This window comes from Dipteris shenzhenensis, chromosome 16 (genome assembly GCF_047967505.1).
Source record: "Dipteris shenzhenensis isolate YYH24624 ecotype China chromosome 16, Dip_SZ_1.0, whole genome shotgun sequence".
Taxonomy (NCBI): Eukaryota; Viridiplantae; Streptophyta; class Polypodiopsida; order Gleicheniales; family Dipteridaceae; genus Dipteris; species Dipteris shenzhenensis.
Genome location: NC_141611.1, coordinates 5230748 through 5254019, shown reverse-complemented (window position 1 = coordinate 5254019; position 23272 = coordinate 5230748). Strand labels below are relative to the sequence as shown.

The 23272-nt window shown below is 42.2% G+C and overlaps 1 protein-coding gene across 1 annotated transcript in view; it reads left to right on the top strand.

Annotated features, from left to right (window-relative positions):
* Positions 1-2270: 2270 nt before the first annotated feature.
* LOC147892448 (uncharacterized) overlaps positions 2271-23272 on the top strand; it is a 40775-nt gene continuing 19773 nt past the window's right edge. Inside the window, exons 1-4 of the mRNA XM_087387423.1 lie at positions 2271-2862; positions 3013-3158; positions 17779-17947; positions 18337-18435. Of these exons, the coding sequence (XP_087243549.1) occupies positions 2368-2862; positions 3013-3158; positions 17779-17947; positions 18337-18435 (909 nt within the window). The 5' untranslated portion in view covers positions 2271-2367. The remainder of the gene's footprint in view (positions 2863-3012; positions 3159-17778; positions 17948-18336; positions 18436-23272) is intronic.

Below are 23272 nucleotides of genomic sequence, written 5' to 3'. Positions count from 1 at the left end.
CACAATTGCAACTCTTGCTCGAGAGGACTCTCTAGGACATCCAACTTGAATTGCGAATGTGGGAGAACTCTATGCAAGGGTAAGTGACTTCCATTGCTATGCAATGACTCAAGGCCACACATGCTAATCCATTGAAAGGGAAATATGTTCCGGAATCAATTGCATGTGCAAAGAGGAAAAGGGTCGGAAGGGGCACTAAAAACCAACCGCGATTGGATGTTCTTGTATTCTTGGAGAAGTAGACATACTTGTTTATGACTTTGAACTTACAATTGATGGATACCCAAGAAAGAAGACAATAGACATCCTTTTTGAGATGGTTCAATCCTATGCGACTCATCTTGGTAAATGACCCTCTACTAGACTCACATAGTTGCAAAATAGAAAAAAAATTAGGTCCTCATAGGGACGAAGAGAATGTTCTAAATGATAGTATCAAGGAGGTTGGATCATCCACATCTGGATCATCATCGAATCATGAAAATGTCTTTGATGATGATGCAATTGCAGGTGTTCATATCGAAGAGGATGGACTTGTAGAGTGAGATGGTGCATGTATATTTTTGGTTTGTGTAGTGATCTCCAAAAGTTCATCTTTTTTGGAATATCATTGTACAAAAAATTTGCCCAACTTTTGAATTCCTTAGATGAAGTTAGTGAACCATAAGGACTATGTATTGTGTTTTTAAAAATTACGTAAATTTTGAAAAATTTTGAAATTTAATGAAAAATAGTCTTAAATTTAGGCCATTTTTTTGCTTGTTTTTTTTCCATACAGGTGTTATGCAATGATATTTTAAATATCAAAGATTTGCTTTTTAAAAATAAATATTCCATTTAGTTCTCATTTGTGCCTTGCTAGTGGATGGTTCATCTATAGCTTGCCCTCCTCTAACTATTTCATGAAGTCATTTAGGCAAGTTATCAAGTTGGGATCCTTTTCAATAGATTCAAATGAAGATTCTTCGTCAATCATGGGCCCATCTTTCTTTCTTTCTCTTTCTCAATGATATCAATAAGTGATAGCCAATAGTTCATCAAACATCACATCCCTACCTCTGTTTTTTTTCGGTTTGTAGATTCCAAATCTTGTGCTCTACGATCATCACCATAGCAAACAGATATGATTTTTGTTTCTATTGGCATTCAAAGTGTGGAGATAAGCTATGCAACCGATATCATTAAATGATCTATTCTAGGGTTATTACAAGCAAAATCTTCTCGAAGTTTTGTTTAAGATAGGTCTTTAACTTCTCGTCCTTTTAAAAAATTAAAAAAAAGTTTCTCGTCCTACCTCATTGCAATGTCAAGTTGTATCTACTTCAAAATTTCCTCATATGAAAACTTCTTACTTGGTCGTACATTATTTGTGTAAGAGCTTGACTTCATCCATTCTTCTTGCCTGCTTTCACATCTCTTCACTCTACATTGCTTACATCTATTCCTCCCTCAATTTGAGCTTACAAAAAAAAAGGGACTAGAATATCACCGTTAGCTACATCATCCTTGCTTCTCCACGACCCCTTATGAGCCTTTGTCCCCCTATGCCTTGTAGCAAACTTTTGCCATAAGTAGTACCAGTGTTCACAGGAAACATTTTTCTCAACAAACCATAAAACTAGGGTTTTTAACTTTTGATGGTTTTTCTTCAAAACTTGGAGATTTTTAGCTAAAATATAACTAGATTGCCCAAAATTCTAGAAATTTTACAAAATTGAGGAAATATTTCAACAGATGAAAATGAAAATGTTGCAGGTTTATTGTATAGAGTGTATAGGTATTCTCTGAAGATTGATGGATAACCCTTCTCAAAACTTTACACAAGTTCAACATTTGGGCACAAGTGGTTAACATGGGGAAGCCCTCTTGTCAATTTGTCCTCGTACTAAAAGCACTCTTGGTGCGAGTATTCCAGGCTGCCGATGTTTGGTTTTGAATCAGAGTTTTGAGATGTGATATGCTTTGTTAATGGTGCTATATCGCATGGTGTGTGCTTGGATTGTAGAGAGCATCTAGTAATAACGAGGCTCTTGGCTAACACTCCACACCTCACCATCCTCACGGGTTCAAATCTTGGAGGTTGGGGCGTGGTGTCCTCGGATGTGGTCGAGGGTGTGTAAGTTGACGAGACGAGTGTGGGCCAAGTGCCCATAAATTTGTCCATGTAGGAAGAGCATTCTTTGTGAGAGTATTCCGGGTTGCAAAGGTGCACAAAAGCACAAAATGTGAGTTTTGACGTATTGCTTTGGTAGTATCTAAGGCGGGGGATTCTAGAGGATCTATCTAGTTGGCAATTTGTGAGCAGCTCACACCATTCTCACCATCTTTGATCGTTCCAACAACAAGAAGAAGCTGCTGCTGCCCAACATGGCTCTGGCTCTGGCTCTGGCTCTGCCTCCTCTGCATTCCCCTTCTCCTTCCTTCTCACCACCTCTCCGCCTATCCACCTTGCTTCCCCTTCGACCTGCTCCACTCTACCCCAGCACCATTTCCCTCCCCCCCTCATTCCATCGCCAATTGCTTTCTTTTGCGCCTTCTCGCACCCATACCTCATTCCAGTCCGCTACTTTGCCGCTTGGCCCTCGGTTATCCAGCTTAGTGTATTCGTCGAGGTTGGCATTTGTCTCCCACGGTAAGATCCCATCAAGTGTACTGTGCAGAAGCAGCCTGATGAAAGAATCTACGATCGAAGACGAAAACATGGACGCTTCAGGTGGTCAAGGACCGCCTGAGAATGACGGAGACGGAGGTGGTGGAGGTGGAGGTCGAGGTGCAATGGGATGGGCTTCGACTGCTTTCATTTTTGCAATATGGGTAGCCTTCATTGCGTATTGCTCTCTGTATTCTCCAAATCAAACTCCGGTACATCCTAGCTTGCATTGCCTAGCCAAATTTGGGCTTAATTGTGTTCCCTTTTGAAAACTTTCAGAATTTCGGCAAGGGAGGATTTTCACGCGAGGGATTTGGAATTACAGACTCAGTTCTTGGTGCTAAATGCTGGAATGATTGCAGGTATTCGATCAATACTTTTTGGAACGGTTGCTGTTTTTGAAAGCAGATGAGGGGTACCAAATGAACCAAGTTTTGGTGTCTTTATGGTACTTGATGGGCGTTTGGCCAACAATTTACTGCATGCTACTTATTCCAAGCGGACGAAGGTATTAGATCGGCGGAGTCTTTGGAGACGTAACAGTAATGTTTGAATACAATCTTGCATGCGTGTAGTATGGCACAGCATGGAACGTCTATACGTTTTAATAAGGAGTTGCACAGAATTGTGGACGAGATGCAATAGAAACAACTTGCATTTTGGAAACAAAAGAATCCCATGCATTATCAATATCAAATTGGCTCTAAGAAGACAGAGATTGATAGGCATTAGTAACCATTGCCTTGAAAGCAACATGCTGCAAATAGCTATTGTTCACAATCAGATGTCGCCTTTGAGGCAATCTTTCATCTGGCATATCATGAAAAGATAGCCTCAACCATAACGGTGCATGATCTGAATGCACAAAGGCATAGTCAATCCACATTTTGCATGTAAAATCATCATTTTGTTGCGGGGCTACACTATACCAGCGATCCAGACGTGCCTGGTAAGAAGAAAGGGCATTATGTTAAAAAGTGTATCCAGGTGACAAAGGCTACAATTCCTTCCAAAGATCAACCAAATCAAGATGAATCAGTAATTGAGACCATGCATGCCTTTCAGAGATTAACATATGAGTATTTCCTGATGTTTTGTCACCCTGTTGCGGAGCATGATTGAAATCCCCACATATAAAGGCATGATATCTCCATGGATATCGTTGCATGGCATCCCAAATTACACTTCTATTCCGAGAAGATTGAGGTGCATATATAGAAGCAAATTCAAACACCTCGCCTTGAATGATGCATTGAAGAATAATCCATCTATCTTGATTGTCATTTAAAGCAATAACTGGTTGAAGCTCATGCTTAATCAGAATGACTACACCTGAGAAAGAGTGCTTCCCTATCTTTCCTGCATAGACCATTTTTGGCATATTCTCCAATTGGATCCACAATTTCATCCACTTCAACCATGAGACCAACTGATGGAACAGAGTCTTTCCTTGTGTCTGCAAATCCTTCGTGCATGACATCATACACCAGTTGTGCTTCAACAAAATCATGCACGGGGTCATGCTGACCCTCAGCCTGCTTTTGCTTTTTGCATTGAGCCGATTGATCGTTTTGAAAAGTTTTTTCATAAGAGTATTCAGCCGTGTCTTTTGAAGAAGATGGAACCCAAAAAGGGGGTACCTGTAAAGTGATAAAAGAGAAAAAACAGTCCCGAAAAACAGCCCACAGAGAAGAAGAAAATAGTGTATTTGCAAGGAGAAGAAGAGGAAATAGATATTTAGGGATTTAGAGAGAAGAAAATACAAGTTTTGGAGAAGGAAAAGAGAAAAAACTAGAAAAAGATCCAAGATGAACTAGAAATCAAAGAAAAAAGAGAAGTTCTGGCGATGGAAAGAGTACACAAGACCCAGGAACCAAAAAGGAGAGAAAGGAGGAAGAGAAAACCCTTAGAACCAGCGTTTAGAAGCAGCCCGTAAGCAAACCTGGTACAACAGCAACCCAAGAGCAAGAAACGAGCCAGCAGCAGCAGCCTGAATAGGGCGGAAAAGGCCGTACAGGTCCATACACCTGTACGGAGCTATGGCGGGCCTGTAGAGCAGGGAATTATGACCCCAGACAGCTGTTTTGGGTCGCTGATTTGGAGCATTACGTAGCTGAGGTAGACGGGCTTGTCTAAGGAGGCTAACGAGCTGATGGGAGGGCTGGAGCAAGGGCTGCAGGTCCTCTCTCTCTCTTACACAGACACACCCTTGGCGGACACACACACACACACCTTTTTTTTGGGTGGAAACCCTCTCTCTCTCTCTCTCTCTTTGTCTCTCACACACTTCCTTTTTTTTTTGGTAACTCAACGGAAAATTTCAGTATAAGCCATATATACATCATGATCAATCAGATGAGTCTGAAAGCAGTCATAAAACGATTGCCGCAGAGACCGTTTGAAAAAAATGAAAGATGGAAAGGTAGGATCACCAAAGACTATGATTTCTGTCCATCCATAGAGTCCAAAGTGCCCAATAGATCAAAACCTTGTCTAGCGGGATGAAACCAAATAACCAGAAGAACCTGCCAAAAGTAACAGTAGGAAATCTCGCAAGCTCCTGACGAATTAGAGCGAGGAAATCACAAGTATGTGGACAGTGCCAGAAAATGTGAAGCATAGATTCAGTAGAATGTAGGCATCTGTATAGCCGGGGCAATATGTCTATGCATGAGTAACTGCCCAGATGGGAAAATGCCAAGTAGAACTCGCCAACGGAAAAGCTGTTGCCGAAGAAGGACTTTATAGTGCCAAAGGAGACGCAGCTGCTTTCTCCACCACTTTGATAGACGACCCATATGCCAAATAGAACTAGCTCTGTCAGAAACCCAAGGCGGAGGTAACAACACTTTATACAGAGAAGGCACTGTGATATGTGATAGCTTCAAAGGACGGGCTGAAGAAGAGAAAGAATGGAGAGTCCAATCCTCAAGCCTATCCTGAAGTTCCAAACGAGGTACCGGCAAGAAAGGTTGAAGCATTTCTGAAATTTTGTGCCATAAAGGACGATAATGAGCTCCTAAACCATACTTGCTAGTAGCCACAGAAAAGAATAAAAGAGTGCCATCATCCTGAAGTACATCCGCCACAGTAGCAATACCTTTGAAAGATATAAAATAAGAACGCCTGGGTTCTTGTATAGCCAAAGGAGGGTGGAATACTTTGGACCAATAAAGATTCTCAGCCCTCAAGGAATTTCCCAACAAAGAATCCCTACCATTCCATTCCAAGTGGGATAAAATATGCTTCCAATCAAGAAGCAAACGAGACACAAAAGGGCAACCTCTGATCTTGCCTTGAATAGAGCCAAATAGAAAATCCCACTGCGTGGGCTGCCCCAAAAGCAGAAGTATCAATATGCAACAAAAGAGAGCGGATCATGAAAGCCCAAGGCTGATCCCCTTGCATAAACTGCAACATCATTTTCCCCCTGTGAGCAATTATATGCATTTGAATATTGAGTATGTTCAAACCCCCGTGCATCTTTGGAGAACAGAGACGATGCATAAAGAGTAATATGGGACTTTTCTTGCCATTTTTTGAACGCCAGAAAATCTCCATGATAGCAGACATAAAGGAAACCAAATCTGCCGTAGTAAACATGATGAGGGGTAGATAGAATTGTATGTATGCTATCAAAATGGATTGCGTTATTCGCAAGCGAACATGTAATGGCCAAGTTGCAAGCTTGCAATATTTAAGTTTTTTCCTCAGCTTTGTGAGCACCCAATCAGTTTGTTGAGAACGAGTGAGCCCTAAACCTAGAGGATAGCCAAGATGTGGAATCAATTGAGAAGATGGAACAATTTTCCCCGGCCACAAAAGACTATGCCAGTCTTTAGCATGCGACGGCAATAACTTGGATTTCTGAAAATTCACATGAAGACCAGCAGCTAAGCCATATGTGGAAAGAGCCTGCATAATCAAGGAGAGATCGCTCCGAGTATTTTTCGGGGTAAAGAAAGAATCATCTGCATATGCTTGAGCGATCATGCTACGGTTGCCAGGAATTTCCAATTCATGTAACATGCCAGTGTCCAAAAGGTGATCCATATATTGAAGCATTGGTTGAGTGGCTATGGCTAATAGCAAGGCACTGAGGGGATAGCCTTGCTGAACAGAACAACCAAGAGTCCATGTTGTAGAAATATCCCCTAAAACTATGCAGGCAGCTTTACTATCTTGATATAGCCAAGTGATAACTTGCTGCATTTTTGTGCCAAATCCCAAGGCCTGCATTGTTTGTGAAATAAAGTCCCATTGAACAGTATCAAAAGCTTTGGCAATATCAACTTGCAATAGCAAAACATCCTGCTGCATATATTTGGCATATTCGATTCCAACATAGGCATTAACAATGTTGTCTGTGATGTGCCTACGAGGAACAAAACCATATTGTGCAGGATGCAAGCCATCATGCAAATAGCCTTTTATCCGATCAACAAGCATTTTGGTAATAAATTTGTAAATACCTGGCATAAGCGTGATAGGTCTCCAATCAGCCAAAGATTCACAAATTCGCTTTTTTTGGAAGGAGTTTAACAAGACCTCTCTTCCATGTTTCTGGCATTTTCAGATTTTGCCAAGCAGAATTGATCATATGCAGCAAAGTATGCTTCAAAAGAGGCCAATATTCTAAAAAAAACTCAACTGTAAGACCATCCCATCCTGGAGATTTCCATCTACCACAGGATTTGATTGCATCTGAGAATTCCCTTTCAGTAAAAGGTTCCTCCAATTCCAAAGCTTGAGTAGTGGAGATAATAGGAGAAACGTGCCGTAAAAGTATATTTCTTGTAGACAAAACCTGCTGCGAGGGAGGATCTGCATAACCAAATTGCTGAGACAAATGTACATAGACAGAAGCAAGTTGTGACCGTGATGTAGTCCATGAACCATTAGGCCTAAGCACCTTGCAAATGTTTGTTTGTAATCTCTTTTGATGCAAGCTTTTGAAAAATTGTTTGGAAGAACAACCTTTATCTGTGAAAGCTCTTTGTCTTGCTTTGGTCTCCCATTTAGCAAGTTTCCTGTGATCATTGATTTGGATACAATGTTTAGCTTGGCATAGTGTTTTTTGCTCATGCAAGAACAAAGGACGAAGGTGACTGAGTTCAGTGAGGTCTTGGCAAGTCAATTTAGCCTGAGGAATAGTTCTACTCAGAGTCTTCATGTAAGACTTGCTGTAACCTCTAATTGCGACTTGCATTTTGGAAACAATAGAATCTCATGTATTATCAATATCAACGTGGCTCTGAGAAGACAAAGATTGATAGGCTTTAGTAACCAGTGCCTTGAAAGCAAAATGTTGCAAATAACTATTGTTCACAATCAGATGTCGCCTTTGAGGTAGTCTATCATGTGGCATATCATGAAAAGATAGCCTCAACCATAACGGTGCATGATCTAAATGCACAAAGGCATAGTCAACCCACATTTTGCATGTAAAATCATCATTTTGTTGCGGGGCTACACTATACTAGTGATCCAGACGGGCCTGGTAAGAAGAAAGGCATTATGTTGAACAGTGTATCCAGGTGACAAAGGCTGCAATTCCTTCCAAAGATCAACCAAATCAAGATGAATTAGTAATTGAGACTATGCATGTCTTTCAGAGGTTAACATATGAGTATTTCGTGATGTATTGTCACCCTGTTGCGGAGCATGATTGAAATCCCCACATATAAAGGCATGATATCTCCATGGATATCGTTGCATGGCATCCCAAATTACACTTCTATTCTGAGCAGATTGAGGTGCATATATAGAAGCAAATTCAAACGCCTCGCCTTGAATGATGCATTGAAGAATAATCCATCTGCCTTGATTGTCATTTAAAGAAATGACTGGCTGAAGCTCATGCTTAATCAGAATGACTACACCTGAGAAAGAGTGCTCCCCAACATAGAAGATATGATAGCCGTAGTAGCAGGTCCGTACACTTGTACGGAACTGTACGGAGCTATGGCGGGCTGTACGGCAGGTAATTAATGCCCCAAAACACCGTTTTTTGGATGCTGATATGGCGCAGCAGATAGCTGAGGCAGACGGTCTGGTCTGAAGAGGCCAGGGAGCTGATGGGAGGGCTGGAGCAAGGGCTGCAGGTCCTCTCTCTCTCTCACACACACCACCTCTCTCTCTCTCTTGCTCACACGCACACACACACCGACATTTCTTCTTCTTCTTTTCGTCTTTTTTATATTCCTTTTTGTTCTCTTAGTGTTTGTTGGTTGGTTTAGGAACTTATAGCTTAGTAAGCATTAGGTCTACCTAATAGTTTCTGGAATCTTCAGAAACCCAGATGCCAACTTATGCTAAGCACGATTAGCTTCTTGAATATCCACACGTCTTACGTCAATTGCTATCAAAAGAATTTACAAGCTTTCCAAATCGATCAAACACTTATTTTATAGCTAGAGTAGGTGTTTTATGGCCTCATGGCCACAAGCCCCTATGTATTATTAAGATGTCTTATGATATGCACAATAACAGTACATATATCTAACAATTTTTTCACACTAACATATAAAGTTTAGCATGATTGCCCCAAAAAACTTTAATATCCATCACTAAGATCGAAAGCAGTCACAAATTGTGAGTTGTTTATGGGTTGCGCAAGTACCAATTTACTTGAAGGAGAAGCTTTTCCTCTGTGGTGGCAAGATCTCCAAACCCTTGATGACATAGAGTTATTTGATGATGATGAGCCCAAGCTTGGGTAGTTAGGTAAATTTGTAAATTTTTCATGTAAACTTTTTTGACACAGCTTTTGAGGTGAAAGATTGGATGATCATCTTATTCTTCCTGGGTGGACATATCCTGGGTGTTTCTTTTTTTGGGGGGTTTTGTTCTACTAGTCCAAGGCATTCAATCGTCCGATTGTACTAAAAACTACAGCTCATTCAAGACCACAAATTGAACGAACACCAATTAACAGGTGATGGCACTATGAATAACCACCCAGCCTTTCTCTGGTTCAGCAAGCTCATTACGATTTAAAAAAAAACGTGAGAAGGGGTGCAAGCTGAATACCGAAGCCCACAATTCCCTAGATGGATCTAGTATGCCACATGTCTACATTTTAGGGTACCTCCTAAATGCATCATTTACTTATTAGCCCCTTGGCACATTTAATGCATTTAGACCCCTTAGCCTTAGATCCACCTAGTCTAGTGCCATGTCACCCTAATCAAGGACCTTGACCTTGATTCCTTTTTGATCATTTACGTGAAGCCCAAACACGTATAATACAAACATTGATCCTTCAAAGAAAAATGTCGACTGACCCTTCCGAGGTCATGTTGCCTCAACTTGAGCGTAACATTTCTTCCCTCGTCAGGCATATGTGTCCTCGATGATAAAGTCTGGGAACACTCTCCGTAACTGGTATACGGATTCCCAGGTAGCTTCTGATAGAGGTAAACCATGCCATGCAACCAACACCATGGGTATCTTCCGATTGCGTACTTGCATTGTTCCTCGGTTCAGGATTCTTGTTGGTTTGCGTCTTGCATTATTCTCTATCTCCTGAAACAAAACAACACCCTCGATTAGTGAGTCACCTGTATGCAAAAATTTCTTTAAACGAGAAACATGAAACACTGGGTGCACCTTACAACCCTGTGGTAATTCTAATTTATAGGCTTTCTTGCCTATTCTCTTTAGAATTAACCACGGCCCACAATATCGAGGTGATAACTTAGCACACTCTCTTGCAGTGAAAGACTTAGAGTGCGAAGGAACTCTGAGAAAAACTTTTTCTCCTTCCTTAAATTCTCTAACAGATCTTTTTTCATCCGCATACGTCTTAGCTCTATCCATAGCTTGGCAGATGTTAGCTCTCACAAGTGCTAGCATCTACTAGGCACTTTCTGAGGTACTCCAACTGTAGTTGGATTTGCTGGTCTATAACCATAGTTTAGCTCAAACGGACTGAACCCTGTAGAGAAATGTTTTCTATCATTGTAGGCAAATTCTAACAATGGCAACCACTTGTCCCATGTATGTTGCCTCAATGATACATATGCTCTAAGCATATCGTCTAAAATTTGGTTGATTCTTTCCGTCTGACCATCCGTTTCTGGATGATCCCCACTACTCATTCCCAACTCAGTCCTTAGTGTCTCAAACACCGCAGTCCAAAAATGTCTGGTAAATTTGACATCCTTGTCTGACACTATGGATTTGGGTAATCCATGCAAATGAAATATATGTTTAATAAACAAGTCCGGTACTTGCGGGGCACTAACAGACTCTCTAGTTGGAATGAAGTGAGCCATCTTGGTAAGACATCAACTACCACAAGGATAGAATCATATCCACCTTGTGTCATAGGCATACCTACAATAAAGTCCATGGAAATGCTCTCCCACTTACCTAGTGGTATTTTCAAAGGCTGTAAAAGTCTGGGTGGCTTCACCCGCTCTGCCTTACTTACCTGATACGAAAAACAACGTGTCACATATTCATGAATATGCTTTTTCATCTTTGGCCAAAAGAAATCTCACTTCACGAGATCATATGTCTTCTCGACTCGTGGATGTCCCGCACATGGACTATCATGGCATTGTTGAATGACTCTTTGCCTGAGATTCATTCTGATTAGGTACTACTAGCTTGCCATTTCTTTTCAGCATACCATCTCTTATGGTATATCTTGCATAAGTTTGGCCTTTTCTGGATGCCAGGTCACCCTTTTCCCCAGGTTTGAATACATGAGCCTTAGGCCAAAGGCTCTGGACGAACTCATTCACCTTTTGAGTTTCTCTTATCTCGGTCATTAGAGCACTTTCTAATACCGTGAAACTCATATTATGTATAATGCGTGACAACCCATCAACAACCTTATTATCCTTTTCTCTTCGGTACCGAATCGTCAAGTTAAACTCCTGCATGAGTTCTGCCCACCTAGCTTGGCAGCCTCTCAAGTCAGGTCGTTTACAAAAATGTTTCAAAGTATCATGATCAACATCAACATAAAACTCTGATCCATTTTAATAATGTCTCCATGTTTTCAGAGCATGGATAACAGCATACAACTCCAATTAATGAGTTGGCCAATTTTGTTGAGAGGGACAAAGCTTCTTGCTTTCAAAGGCTACTGGCCTTTCCTCTTGGAGGAGAATTACTTCTACCGCAATGCCACTTGCATCGGTTTCAAGGAAAAACGGTTTCTGGGGATCGACTATTTTTAATACCGGTCCTGAGACCACAACTTGTTTTATGGTGTTAAAACTCTCCTGTTGATTTTGTCCCCATATAAAAGGTACTTTATCTGAGGTCAAATCAGTCAATGGCGATACTATTTCGGAATATCCTTTGATATGCCTTCGATAAAATTGGACAAATTCCAAGAATGATCGCAAAGCGGTCGAACTCTGAGGGATAGGCCAAGTCATTATCGCAGCCACTTTCTTTAGATCCATTTCTACCCCCTCAGGAGTAATAATGAATCCTAAATATTCAAGTCTTACCATACACAGTACATTTTCTTTTTATTTATATAAAGACTGGCTTTCCTTAAAGTACTAAACACTATTCTTAAGTGTTCGTAATGCTTAGCAATACTTTTACTGAACACAAGAATATTGTCAGTAAAATGTACTACAAACTTCCTGATATACGGACGTAGTAAATCGTTCATAAGCATGACGAATGTAGCTGGAGCATTGGTAAGTCCAAATGGCATTACCAAAAACTCATAATGTCCAAACCTGCTTCTAAAAGCGGTTTTATGCACATCCTCGGCTCTAATACGGATCTGATGGTAGCCACATTTAAGATCTATCTTACTGAAAATTACGGCTCCATGTAATGCATCTAGCAAATCATCGTTCCGAGCCATCGGATACATGTGCTTAATAGTGATATTATTCAATGCTCTGTAATCTATACAGAGGCGAAAAGTATCATCTTTCTTTTTTTTTAATATCACTGGCGAAGCAAAAGGTGAGAAACTGGGTTGAATCTGCCCCAACTTGAGGTATTCTTCCAGTTGTCTTCGTACCTCCGCTTCTTCGGTAAAACTTAATCTATAGGGAAGCCTATTTACAGGTTCTGCCTTCGGGATTAGTTCAATCTTATGCTGAACATTTTGCTTTGGAGGTAACCCACAAGGTAACTCATCCCTAAAATAATCAGAGAACTCCACTGCTATTTGATCAGCCAGCTTGGCCATCTCAGTGCTAGCCGAAGGACCATCAATCGGCTCTACAGATGCTGTACAAAGAAACAAAAACTCTTCTTGAGCTTTTCGAACTTCCATTACGGAAACCAATGGTCCTTGAGGTATATCTTTTTCACCTCGTAAGACATACAACACATCATTCATCTTGAATTGATAAATGTGCTTTTTCCAATCTATGGCTGGATTCTTCCTAAATGCCAAGCCTTACCTAGGGCTAAGTCTGCATGAGCAAGCTTTGTCATTTCAAAATGAAGCTTCTTAGCATAGTCTTGAATTCGAAGTTCCAACTGGGTAATCCTTTGGTCCCATACTTCAGTTGAACTTCCATCTGCCATTTTGACTGTATATGCATAGTCAGATGGGCTAGTCTTTAATTTTAGCCTCTTTACAAGCTTGGAGTTAATTACATTGTGCGTTGACGTTGAATCAAACAACACAATGACATCATGATTGGCTACTTGCCCTTTCATCTTAATTAACTCCGTATCGTTAAAGATTGTATACCCCGTTGCTGCGGGCTTTGACAGGACGTTATCAGGTGCACTAGTTACTAGCTTAGCAAGAGACACACACAACAAAACAAGTACCGACCTTTGAGAAGATCCCGCTAGCTGAATCTGCATCTGTTCTGCTTTGGGAATTCTCTCCATTTCCACGTCGCATTTTGAGATCACCATCTCAGCCATCCAACGATCCTTGTTTCGTGGACAGCTTTTCCACTAATGAGGTTGAAGGCATCCAAAACACAAGCCTTCTCTTCTCGCTTTCTCTCTTTGCTCTGGGTTCAAAGAAGACTTCGACCAAGCCCAGGCTGCCATTGGTGTTACTTTTCTTTTCATTCCAATGGTGGTACTTGGTTTAGGAGTCTCGACTGGCTTCGCGTGCTTGGCTTGACCACTAGGCTGTGAGGCACTTCCTTTGCTAATCCACTTCTTCTTAAACCTAGTTTTCGTTGGGTACTCATACTGAGTCCCAACCTACACAAACCCACTTGGTCTGTTTCCTTTGGCATCTTCATAGTTCAGGGCTATGGCAATTGCTTCATCTAGCATGTTCGCATACTTAGCCCGAACTTCCATCTTGATCCGATCATTCAATCTAAAGATAAAATCCTTTACTTCGATTGACTGAGGTATAGGTTCATAAACTTTCATTACACTTTCTCTGAACTTATCAGTGTATTCCGCCACTGATAAATTTCTCTGACGAAGGTTTCGATACTGATCCCAAGCTCGGGATGCTTCGTCAGAAGGTAAGAAGTGTTTTCTAAATTCTTTTTTAAACCCCTCCCAAGTAGTGGATGCCACTCCATCTTTCTGCTGTTTTATCCACCACCTATTTGCTGCCTCATTAAACATATGGGTGACCTCGTGGATTATCTTCATATCATTCATGATTTCACAAATGGCGAAGGCTTCGTCCCATTTGTGTAACCAGGTCTCTATGATATCGGAACTACGGTCAGACATCCGACCAGAATACTTCTCTGGCCTATAATTGGCAATATTAGGCACCTTAGCCCTCCTAGGCTCGACCATATGAACACTGGATGCAAGCTCCATTGAGCTTTACCCTTCTCATCACAAGATGGTCTAGTAGACATACTATGAACCATTTTCCTGAGCTCGGATTGCCCTACATTTGCTTGTAACTGTTGCGCTAAAATCTATTGCAAGGCATCCTCCAATAATGCAATTCTACCAGATAGTGTATGGCTTGCTGGACGTGACACCTGCGGGTTGGCCGGACTCCCGACTCTATGGGATCCACCCTAGAAGCTTCTTCTTTTACTTCCATTTAGGCCGATGGGTGGTTTTTAAAAAAAAAGTAAAAATAAAAATAAATCAAACACCGCCTAAAATTGTATTTACAGACTGCTTTCCAATCTCATAACCACAAAAGGTGTCTAAAGAGGCATAACCATCAACTAAAAATAACTGAGAACCAAGATGAATATCTTTTCCCTATACTAGGGAAATATCTGTAATCTCAAATAACTCAAACACCGAGGGCAAATAAACTAGCATATACTCCAACAAAACTTAAAAGGCATAGAGAGCTCCTTGGTCATATTTCTGCTGCATGAAGAGACCAACTTGTCCCTACAAACCACTCCCAATCTGTATTTATCACCCGCCTTGTGACCACGAACATGTGGGACCGCCTACCCTTTCCTCAAGCTCACGCATGAATGAGATCACCTGTGGGAGAACTTAGATGCCTAGACGTTTCTTGACGATGAGTCTTTTCTGATCCAAAGCGTTTTATTGAACTTGGGAAAAAGATGGTACAAAGATACCACCAAATAAATGGACCTTGGTATAGAATTCCAAGCGCCCTTCAAGTAACACATGCAAGTCCCGTAACAACACAATAGCCCTTTGCTTGCAGTCGAGAATCCCTGCTACCTCACCTTCAAATCGTCAACAGCTTTACGTTGACTCGGCCTCTTAGGTCTCGTAGATGCTGTTTGAACACATGCCCATGCGGGTGACGGGATATCTCAAGGCAAGCCTGTGAGCAATACGTGCACGTAGCGCTTTCGGGATACTTTCGTGACCTCAGCGCAGAGCCGTAACTGTTTCACGCGTCTTCCGCGCTTCCTTGAGTTACAGACTCCTGGCAATAGCTAGCCCCCCGCGATGCCAAAGAGCGCTAAAGACACCAAATTGTAAACCTGCGACTGTATGCGATCCTGCTATCCTTTCACACGCAGCTCCAACGTTGACGAACTACTGGATATAACGTGAACCAGACGATGCAAACAGCCTGACGCTCCGTCACGCCAATCGTTCTCACACCATCACAGATCACTAGCCTACGTCCATGCCTATGCGATGACCAGTAGCTCGTCCAATAACTCCCGTACCATTATCTGCTCCTTAGCCCGTGAGCTTAAGCATATGCCCAGCCAGCCCAAAACTCTCGAGATCCCCCTTTTCCAATCACCTGCGGCTCTGATACCAAAATGATACGACTAAAAACTACAGCTCATTCAAGACCACGAATTGGACGAACACCAATTAACAGGTGATGGCACTATGAATAACCACCCAGCCTTTCTCTGGTTCAGCAAGCTCATTATGATTTTTTAAAAAACGTGAGAAGGACTTGCAAGCTGAATACCAAAGCCCACAATTCCCTAGATGGATCTAGTATGCCACATGTCTACATTTTAGGGTACCTCCTAAATGCATCATTTACCCCTCTCTTGGGATATCATTGAAATCATTTGCCCCTTGGCACATTTAATGCATTTAGACCCCTTAGCCTTAGATCCACCTAGTCTAGTGCCATGTCACCCTCACCAAGGACCTTGACCTTGATTCCTTTTTGATCATTTACGTGAAGCCCAAACAAGTATAATACAAACATTGATCCTTTAAAGGAAAATGTCGACTGACCCTTCCGAGGTCATGTTGCCTCAACTTGAGCGTAACAGATCTTCACGTCCAAAACAGACATTCCTTTTCTAAAGATTTGTTTTGTTTTTGGTGACGTGTCAAGTACCAACAAAGTCATTGTGCTCGAATCTAGATGATGCACTAGGTGGCTGATATGACATATTCTATCTATGGAGGCATCACCATTTAATCCTTGTGGATTATCTTGATAAGAGATAATCCACAAGGATTGTTTGAGCTGCTGACCAGTGACTTCAAAGAGATTTATAAACTCTGTTTGCTGACCAGTGACTTGAAAGAGATTTATAAAATAAACATACCTTGTTCTATGCTGAATTCTTGCTGATCTTGTAGGGAAATTCACACAAATCACTATATGTTAACTTAGTAAATCACATACAAGAGATGTGATTGGTGGATGCCAATAATTACCAAGGTGCCCTACTTGTGTGGTGGGCTAGCTTTTTTGGAGGTCTAGAGTATGAAAGAAGTGAGTGGTGGATGTCAACAACTGCCAAGCTGCCGTGTGTAGTGAACTAGCTCCTGTCGTAGTCTCAACCTCAAGCTTGAGGGTTGTTTGATGTAATGAATATGGCTGGGTGGTGAGCTACTAGGTTTCCCCTGTAAGACTTGGATGGCATTGTCTAATGATGTATATGGCTTCATTGTGATGGTTTTCCTGACAGGATGCCGTTTTAGATTCTTTTTGGCTGCCTATTCCTTTCAATGACTTGCATTTGTGATATCCTTTAAGTCTAATTTACATGTCCTTGGCCCAAAGGTCCTTTTCAATGGATCTATCTATTGCCCAGTTGGTGTCCATGTTACAAATTTAGTTCACAGTGATTTGGTATGCAAGGAGACAACAATGTGTATTGTAGAGGGAAATTCCTCTCTTTTCTACAGCTTGGTTTTTGGAGCTTGTAAAAAATTTTGGGAGGTGTATTGCGATAATTCTTTCTATCTTAAATGGAGCGTTGCCCTATCAGCTAGATTTAGATTTAGATGCTCTTTTGGGAGAGACTAAAATGAAATCGTTTAGACTTCACAAGCAATTGTAGCTTGAATGAAGAGATTTGGACTACCTTTTGATTAGCCTTCTCCTTTAGTGCTAGCCTTCGTCATGGCTGAGTTTGCCCTTCACCTCCAGAGTGCCAATAGAAACTCAGTACGAAGACTTTGTATAAATGGATGCTCAAGTATGTGTGGGTGTGTGAATTTGTATGTGTGAGAGCATACTTTTATACTATGGTCTACACCCATTGTTGGGCGCTGATGATGTCAGTGGGGATGTCATAGTAGCTAGTCCCTACTATGCGTGATGGAGTTTATGGTTTTCAATCTTATGAGTGACTATCGTGAGATTGAAACTGCACTATGTTGTGTTTTTAGAGGATGAGTTTGGGAATGTTCCTGGATTCATCTAGGTATATAATATTATGTGTGTGTGTGTCTGTGTGTGTTGTGTGTGTGTGAGAGAGAGAGAGAGAGAGAGAGAGAGAGAGAGAGAGAGCTGAAATCTGCATTGTTGGAGGCAGTTCGAAAAACGGAGTACCAGTTTGGCCATTCTCAAGTTTGTCATATTTTGTGGGCATTTTTGCACTTTTGCCTTATTTTGGGTTGTGGCGGCCACCTCCACCTTCAATATCCAAAGAAGAAATAGATGGGTGGGCTTTGAAAATTTTGGACTCAAAGCTATTTTCTGTGGTAAGCTCCAAAGAAAGAAGTGTCTATGTTTGTTGTGTGGCAACATTTTATATTTAGAGGTCCAAGGAATTATGCTTGTTTGGTTTTCTCCCCTCTCATGTACAGTTGGTTTGTGGGAGAAAGGCTGCATCTAATTTGTCAAAATATAGGCTGACTTCAAGTATCTTTGCATCTGCTACATGCATTTTCTATAAAACATTCTAGATAATAAGTTGCCTTACATCAAGTAAGAGGAAGCACAACTCTTGTATACTTGCTATCAACTCTTGTATTAGAGGAGGAATACCTCTTATATATTAGTATTATTTGTTATCAACAGCGAACCTAGCGTACATATGCATGTATTTACGCCTTTAAATTCAAATCTAGTATACTTGTGAATGGCACAGGTATTATTTGTGGCTGGAGCAATTTTGATTGGAGTAGCACTTTTTTCGGGTGGAGATACATGGAAAGAGTTCCTTCAATTCTTCAATTCAAGCAGATTTGTACGTCACTTTTTTACTGACTTTGAGGATTTGAGCTGTACACGACAAATTAATTGCAAATGTGTATTGAAGGGACAGAAAAGGAAGAAGAATTCAAGTGAAGATTTAGCTAGTAGCCTTTTATGTCTTTAGATGTGTTGTTTGAGTATATATGACAGGAGTGAGGCATGATAATGTAGGGGAGCCAAAATAGCATGTTAATATAATGCTTCAAGTAGGACGCTGATAAGGGGTGGAGGAGGAGCTGGTCAGTCCTCCTTTCTCTTGTTGGCCAACCCATAGTCTGGGCTGGTCAACCAGCATGCTGAGCTGGCTGATTGCCAGATCAGCCGACCCCTAACTGGGCCCACTGGCTGACCCAGATAACTATCTGACATGCAATTCAGCCCATTGTTTGGCCTCTTTACTGGGCTGTCTTCAGCCTCTCTTTCAGCTCCACTCAGCCCCTTTTTATCAAAGTGAGGCACATGTAATGGTCTATCTTTTTGTAGTATTTTTACTTTCAGATTCTATACACTCAAGGGAAAGATACTGTGGTAGCAAATGATTTATCCAACCGACCTTCCATTTCGAATAACTTGGTACCATATCATGGAGGGCTTGCGGTTTTGACTTCTTCATATGAGGAAGTTGCAAATTTTTCTTACAGACACTAAAATTTACAGCAAGGAAACATTTATCGTATGAATGAAGGATATTTAATGAGGTAAACTTTGCGTTGCCCATAATTTGAGAGAAAAAGTGTTGGAATAGTTTCATAGTCCTCCATTTGTAGGTTATAGAGGAGATGTGGCCACATTTGCAGCTTTAGAGAAGCTTTTCTATGCTAGATACTTCTGACTATGTGGCAGCACGTTTACTTTGTCAGAAGGCGAAGTTCAAACGTTGAAAGCCAAGAGGATTCTATCATTGGAGCATATCATGATGGATTTTATCTCAGGAATTTCAAAGATGAGCAACAACATGATGTGAAAGGTAGTTGATCGCTTCAGCAAATGGTCCATTTCATCCTTCCAGGGAGCAATTAAAGGCTCTGGAGGTTGCTCAACTTTTCATGAGACACATATTGATACAACACTGGCTTCCTAAGTCCATTGTATTTGATCGGGAAAACAAATTCACAAACAATTTTCGGCAGATTCTATTTGAGAGCTTGTGAGGTAACAAATGTTACTCTGCTTGATTTACTTGAATTTTTGTGAATGACCAGCAAGATCTTTGGGAGCAGTACCTTGCAGTGGTTGATTCACTTACAAAAATACAGTGCACTCTTCAATAGGAAAATGTCCCATTTGAGATTATTTATGGATATAGTCTTCCGTCACCTCTCATCTTGACCAAAGATAGGATCATTGCTGCTGCTTAGTTTGCTAATAACCATAAGGCAGCCTGTGAAAAGCTGAGTGCAGCCATATAGGAGGAATAAGAAGTTTGTGGCTAAGTGACAAAGGGCCTGTGATTTCAAAGAAGGGCAATGGAATTGTTTTAAGTTTGAGAAATGAAGGTCTAAGGCCAAACCAGAACAGCAAAAGATCTACATCAAGTTGGCACTCAGGTTATGGTCCTTTCTAGATTACATGTGTGTTGGTTATATGTTCCACATTGGCGTATCTACAATGTATTCCACTTCAGACAATTGAAGCCATGTGAGGGGGAGATTTCCGATCCACCTGAGATGAGATAGTTCTCATTCCTAGGTAGAGGATTTATTATGATTTCATTATAGAAAGAGAAGGAAAGGTGTCTGAGAACTATTGACATTCAAAGGACTTCTGACTACTATTGCCAGATTGATGAATTGGTCTTTCTTTGTTGATGATTATTTACCTATTCTTGAGGCATATTGGATGTCTTATAGTTGAGGTCAATTGTTTAAGCAATGGAGGGAATGTTACTTTTGTCAGTGTTGCACACATGCGGAAGCATAAACTTGAGAGAGATTAGGGCAAGATAAACTTTGTTAACAGCATGGAAATGCCGTGCCAGCAAAGTTGGTGTATTGCTAAGCATGGAAATGCGTGCCAGCAAATGGCGTTTTCTTGGGTCGTTGGCATATTGCTCCTGTGACTTGTCGATGTTGCCTAACTTCATGGGGTCCATGCCTTATCTTTTCTGGCATTGTGCTGGATCTCATGATTTGTTGCTCCTCTTACAAAACCGCTATAGGCTCGTTTCCCCACTGCTTCGTCTGGCAAGAATTTCTTGTTGTTTGGCAGGGTTATGAGCTTTTCTTTTATTGAGTTTGTTATTGGGCACTGTGGACCCTATGGAAGGATTGCAACCATCATATAATATGATATCTTCTGATGTTTGTAGCTGGCTGTCCCCTTCTTGGGAACTGGTCTTTGTAATATAATGACAACTGGATTCACACAAAAAAAGTGTCTGTGTGTGTGAGAGAAACGGAACACTTAGAGTGGCAAGAGGGAGCCTATTTATAGGGGAAGCCCTGGCAGCAGTTGACTGACCAGCTGGCTAGGAACCAGTCGATTGACCCAGACCAAATCTGGTCGGGTTGACCCAACCAGTTTCCCGACCTGCTCAGGTTGGTTGACCCGACCCTGGTCAGGGTCACAAGCTGGCCTTTTACTGACCATTCTGTGGCCTATACTAGTCCCTAAAGCAGCCTATATCAGACCTGCTAACACTGCCACTAACCCTCTGGAAAACACAGTGAGAAAGGACCAATTCCCTACACCTCACTCTGAGTGGGCACACACATGTCAGCCCTCTCTCTCTCACTCTCTCTCTCCGTCTGTCGTAGCCTCTCCGTCGTAACCTCTCCGTCCGTTGTAGCCTCCTGTCCGTCTGTCTCTCTCCACCTGCTCCTGCTCCTGTTCCGCCTGCTTTTCCCGCTCTCTCTCCACCTGCGCCTCCCGCCTAGCTCCTCCCACTTCTCTCGCCTATCTCCTCCCGTTCTTCCACTCCTTCCACCTACTGTAGTAACCAGCAGCACAACACCAGTAAAAGGCGGTGCTCAAGGCCAGGTCGCGGCAGCCCGGTTCAATCCTTAGGTCGTGCGGGAGGGGGTTAGTCATTGTTTGCAGTTCGTCAGCCTAGGAGAGGAACCAGAACAGCCTATCATCTGCCCCTAGGCTGATCCCGGGGGTATTAGAGACAGCAAAAGGGCCCCCAGCTATTCACAACCACAATCAGTAAACCCTCCTACTCCTACATCGCAGCAACACCCAGCCCATACACATTGCATTACAAGCGAAGGATTAGCTCAGCCCCACAAGAGCATATATGCTTTCTACAACAGGAAGTAAAGGAGCTCAGACTTATGGTTGCAGCTCTCGGGAAGAAAGTAAAGGAGATGGAGAACAATGGCAAGCAAGAATCACACGGAGATCGTGCAAGTAATTTTTGTGTGATCTTGCAAGTACTTTCTTCTTTGGGGATCGTGGGTCTTGCCCACCCACCCTTTCCACCTCTAGATCATGTAAATGGTTTTAATTTTGCAGATTAGATGCCTTTTAAACATTGATACATCCTCCTTGAGGTATTTTTTGCATTCCGTAGCTGTCCATTGGGTTAATTTCTTGTTTTAAGAACTGCATTTTTGCCCCCAAGTTTTGCCATAGTTTCTGTAACATCTTCCTCGTCACTATCTCCCTAATTTCACATGCATCTTCTGGTATATCAGCAACTGCTATACCCAAGATCCCATCCATTTCATTCCCTCTGTGTGCCATCTGTTGGGGTAAAGGCACATTGCCACCCCTTTATTAAAGTTAAGACATCTATGACTGTCTTAAGACAGTCATAGGATAAAACCTAATCCTAATAAAACTAATGAGTTTGTGGTGTGGCTCATCACTTCACACCCGCACACTTGTGTCTTCTCTCTGACTCACACTCTCTCCCTCTTGCTCTTCTTCCCCCTTCAGGCCCTTCAACTGGTATCAGAGCCACCTCTCTCTCTACCCTTGCCTACCCACCCCCCCTCGATCTCTACCTGGCCAGCAGGTCAGACAGCGCCGTACGGACGTACGTCGTCCGTACATCCGTACGGACGGGCATCGAGCAGCGACGGCATTGCATCGCGGGCGCGGGCGCGGGCGCGGGCACGGATCAGGGCGCGGGCGCGGGCCAAGACATCGGGCAGGGCACGGGAGCTGGCGCGGGCATAGAGCTAGGCGCGGGCTGTATAGCAGCTGCTAGCTGCAGCAGGGCGGCGCCGCGTCACGCCAGCGGCTGCTAGCTGTTATGCTCTCGGGCGTCGCACAGGCTACAGGTACACGACCGTACGGCAGTCCGTACAGTACGGACGAAGCCGCCGCACCTGCAGGGAGCTGCATCAGGGGAAGAACTTCCGAAATTTTTTTTCTTCTTTCCCTCTTCTGGGATTCCGTACACTGCGAAGGTACATCAAGTACAGTAGGCAGTTTTTTTTTTTTGTGGGAAGAAAAGAAGGAGAAAGAGCTCTCTGCTCTTGATTCAGGATCATCTTTCAGTTCACAGAACTGTGTTTTCTTGAAAGTACAGCAAGTACCTTCATTTACCTCGTGCTTGAGGAGAAGAGAACCACAGTGTGTGGTTGATTGCACAGTTATCTGTTTTTCGTGAAGGAAATGCCTTGATTTTGCAGAGGACTTTTATGCTTTTACTGGGCTTGAATCTCAGTTTCCGGGTGAGCAGATCATAGGGCTTTTGCCTGGCAGTTGATGCTTTGTATGCCTTGAGGTAGTGTGGTGCCAGAGAGCACACATTTGCCTCGATTTCCGCAGTGTCGAGGTGACATTTTCTTGCAGGTCACATTTCTTGTGCAACACTCAGAGAACCTCAGTTGAGCCACGCTTGGCCAGGGCGCATCGAGTTTACTCGGTCCCTAACT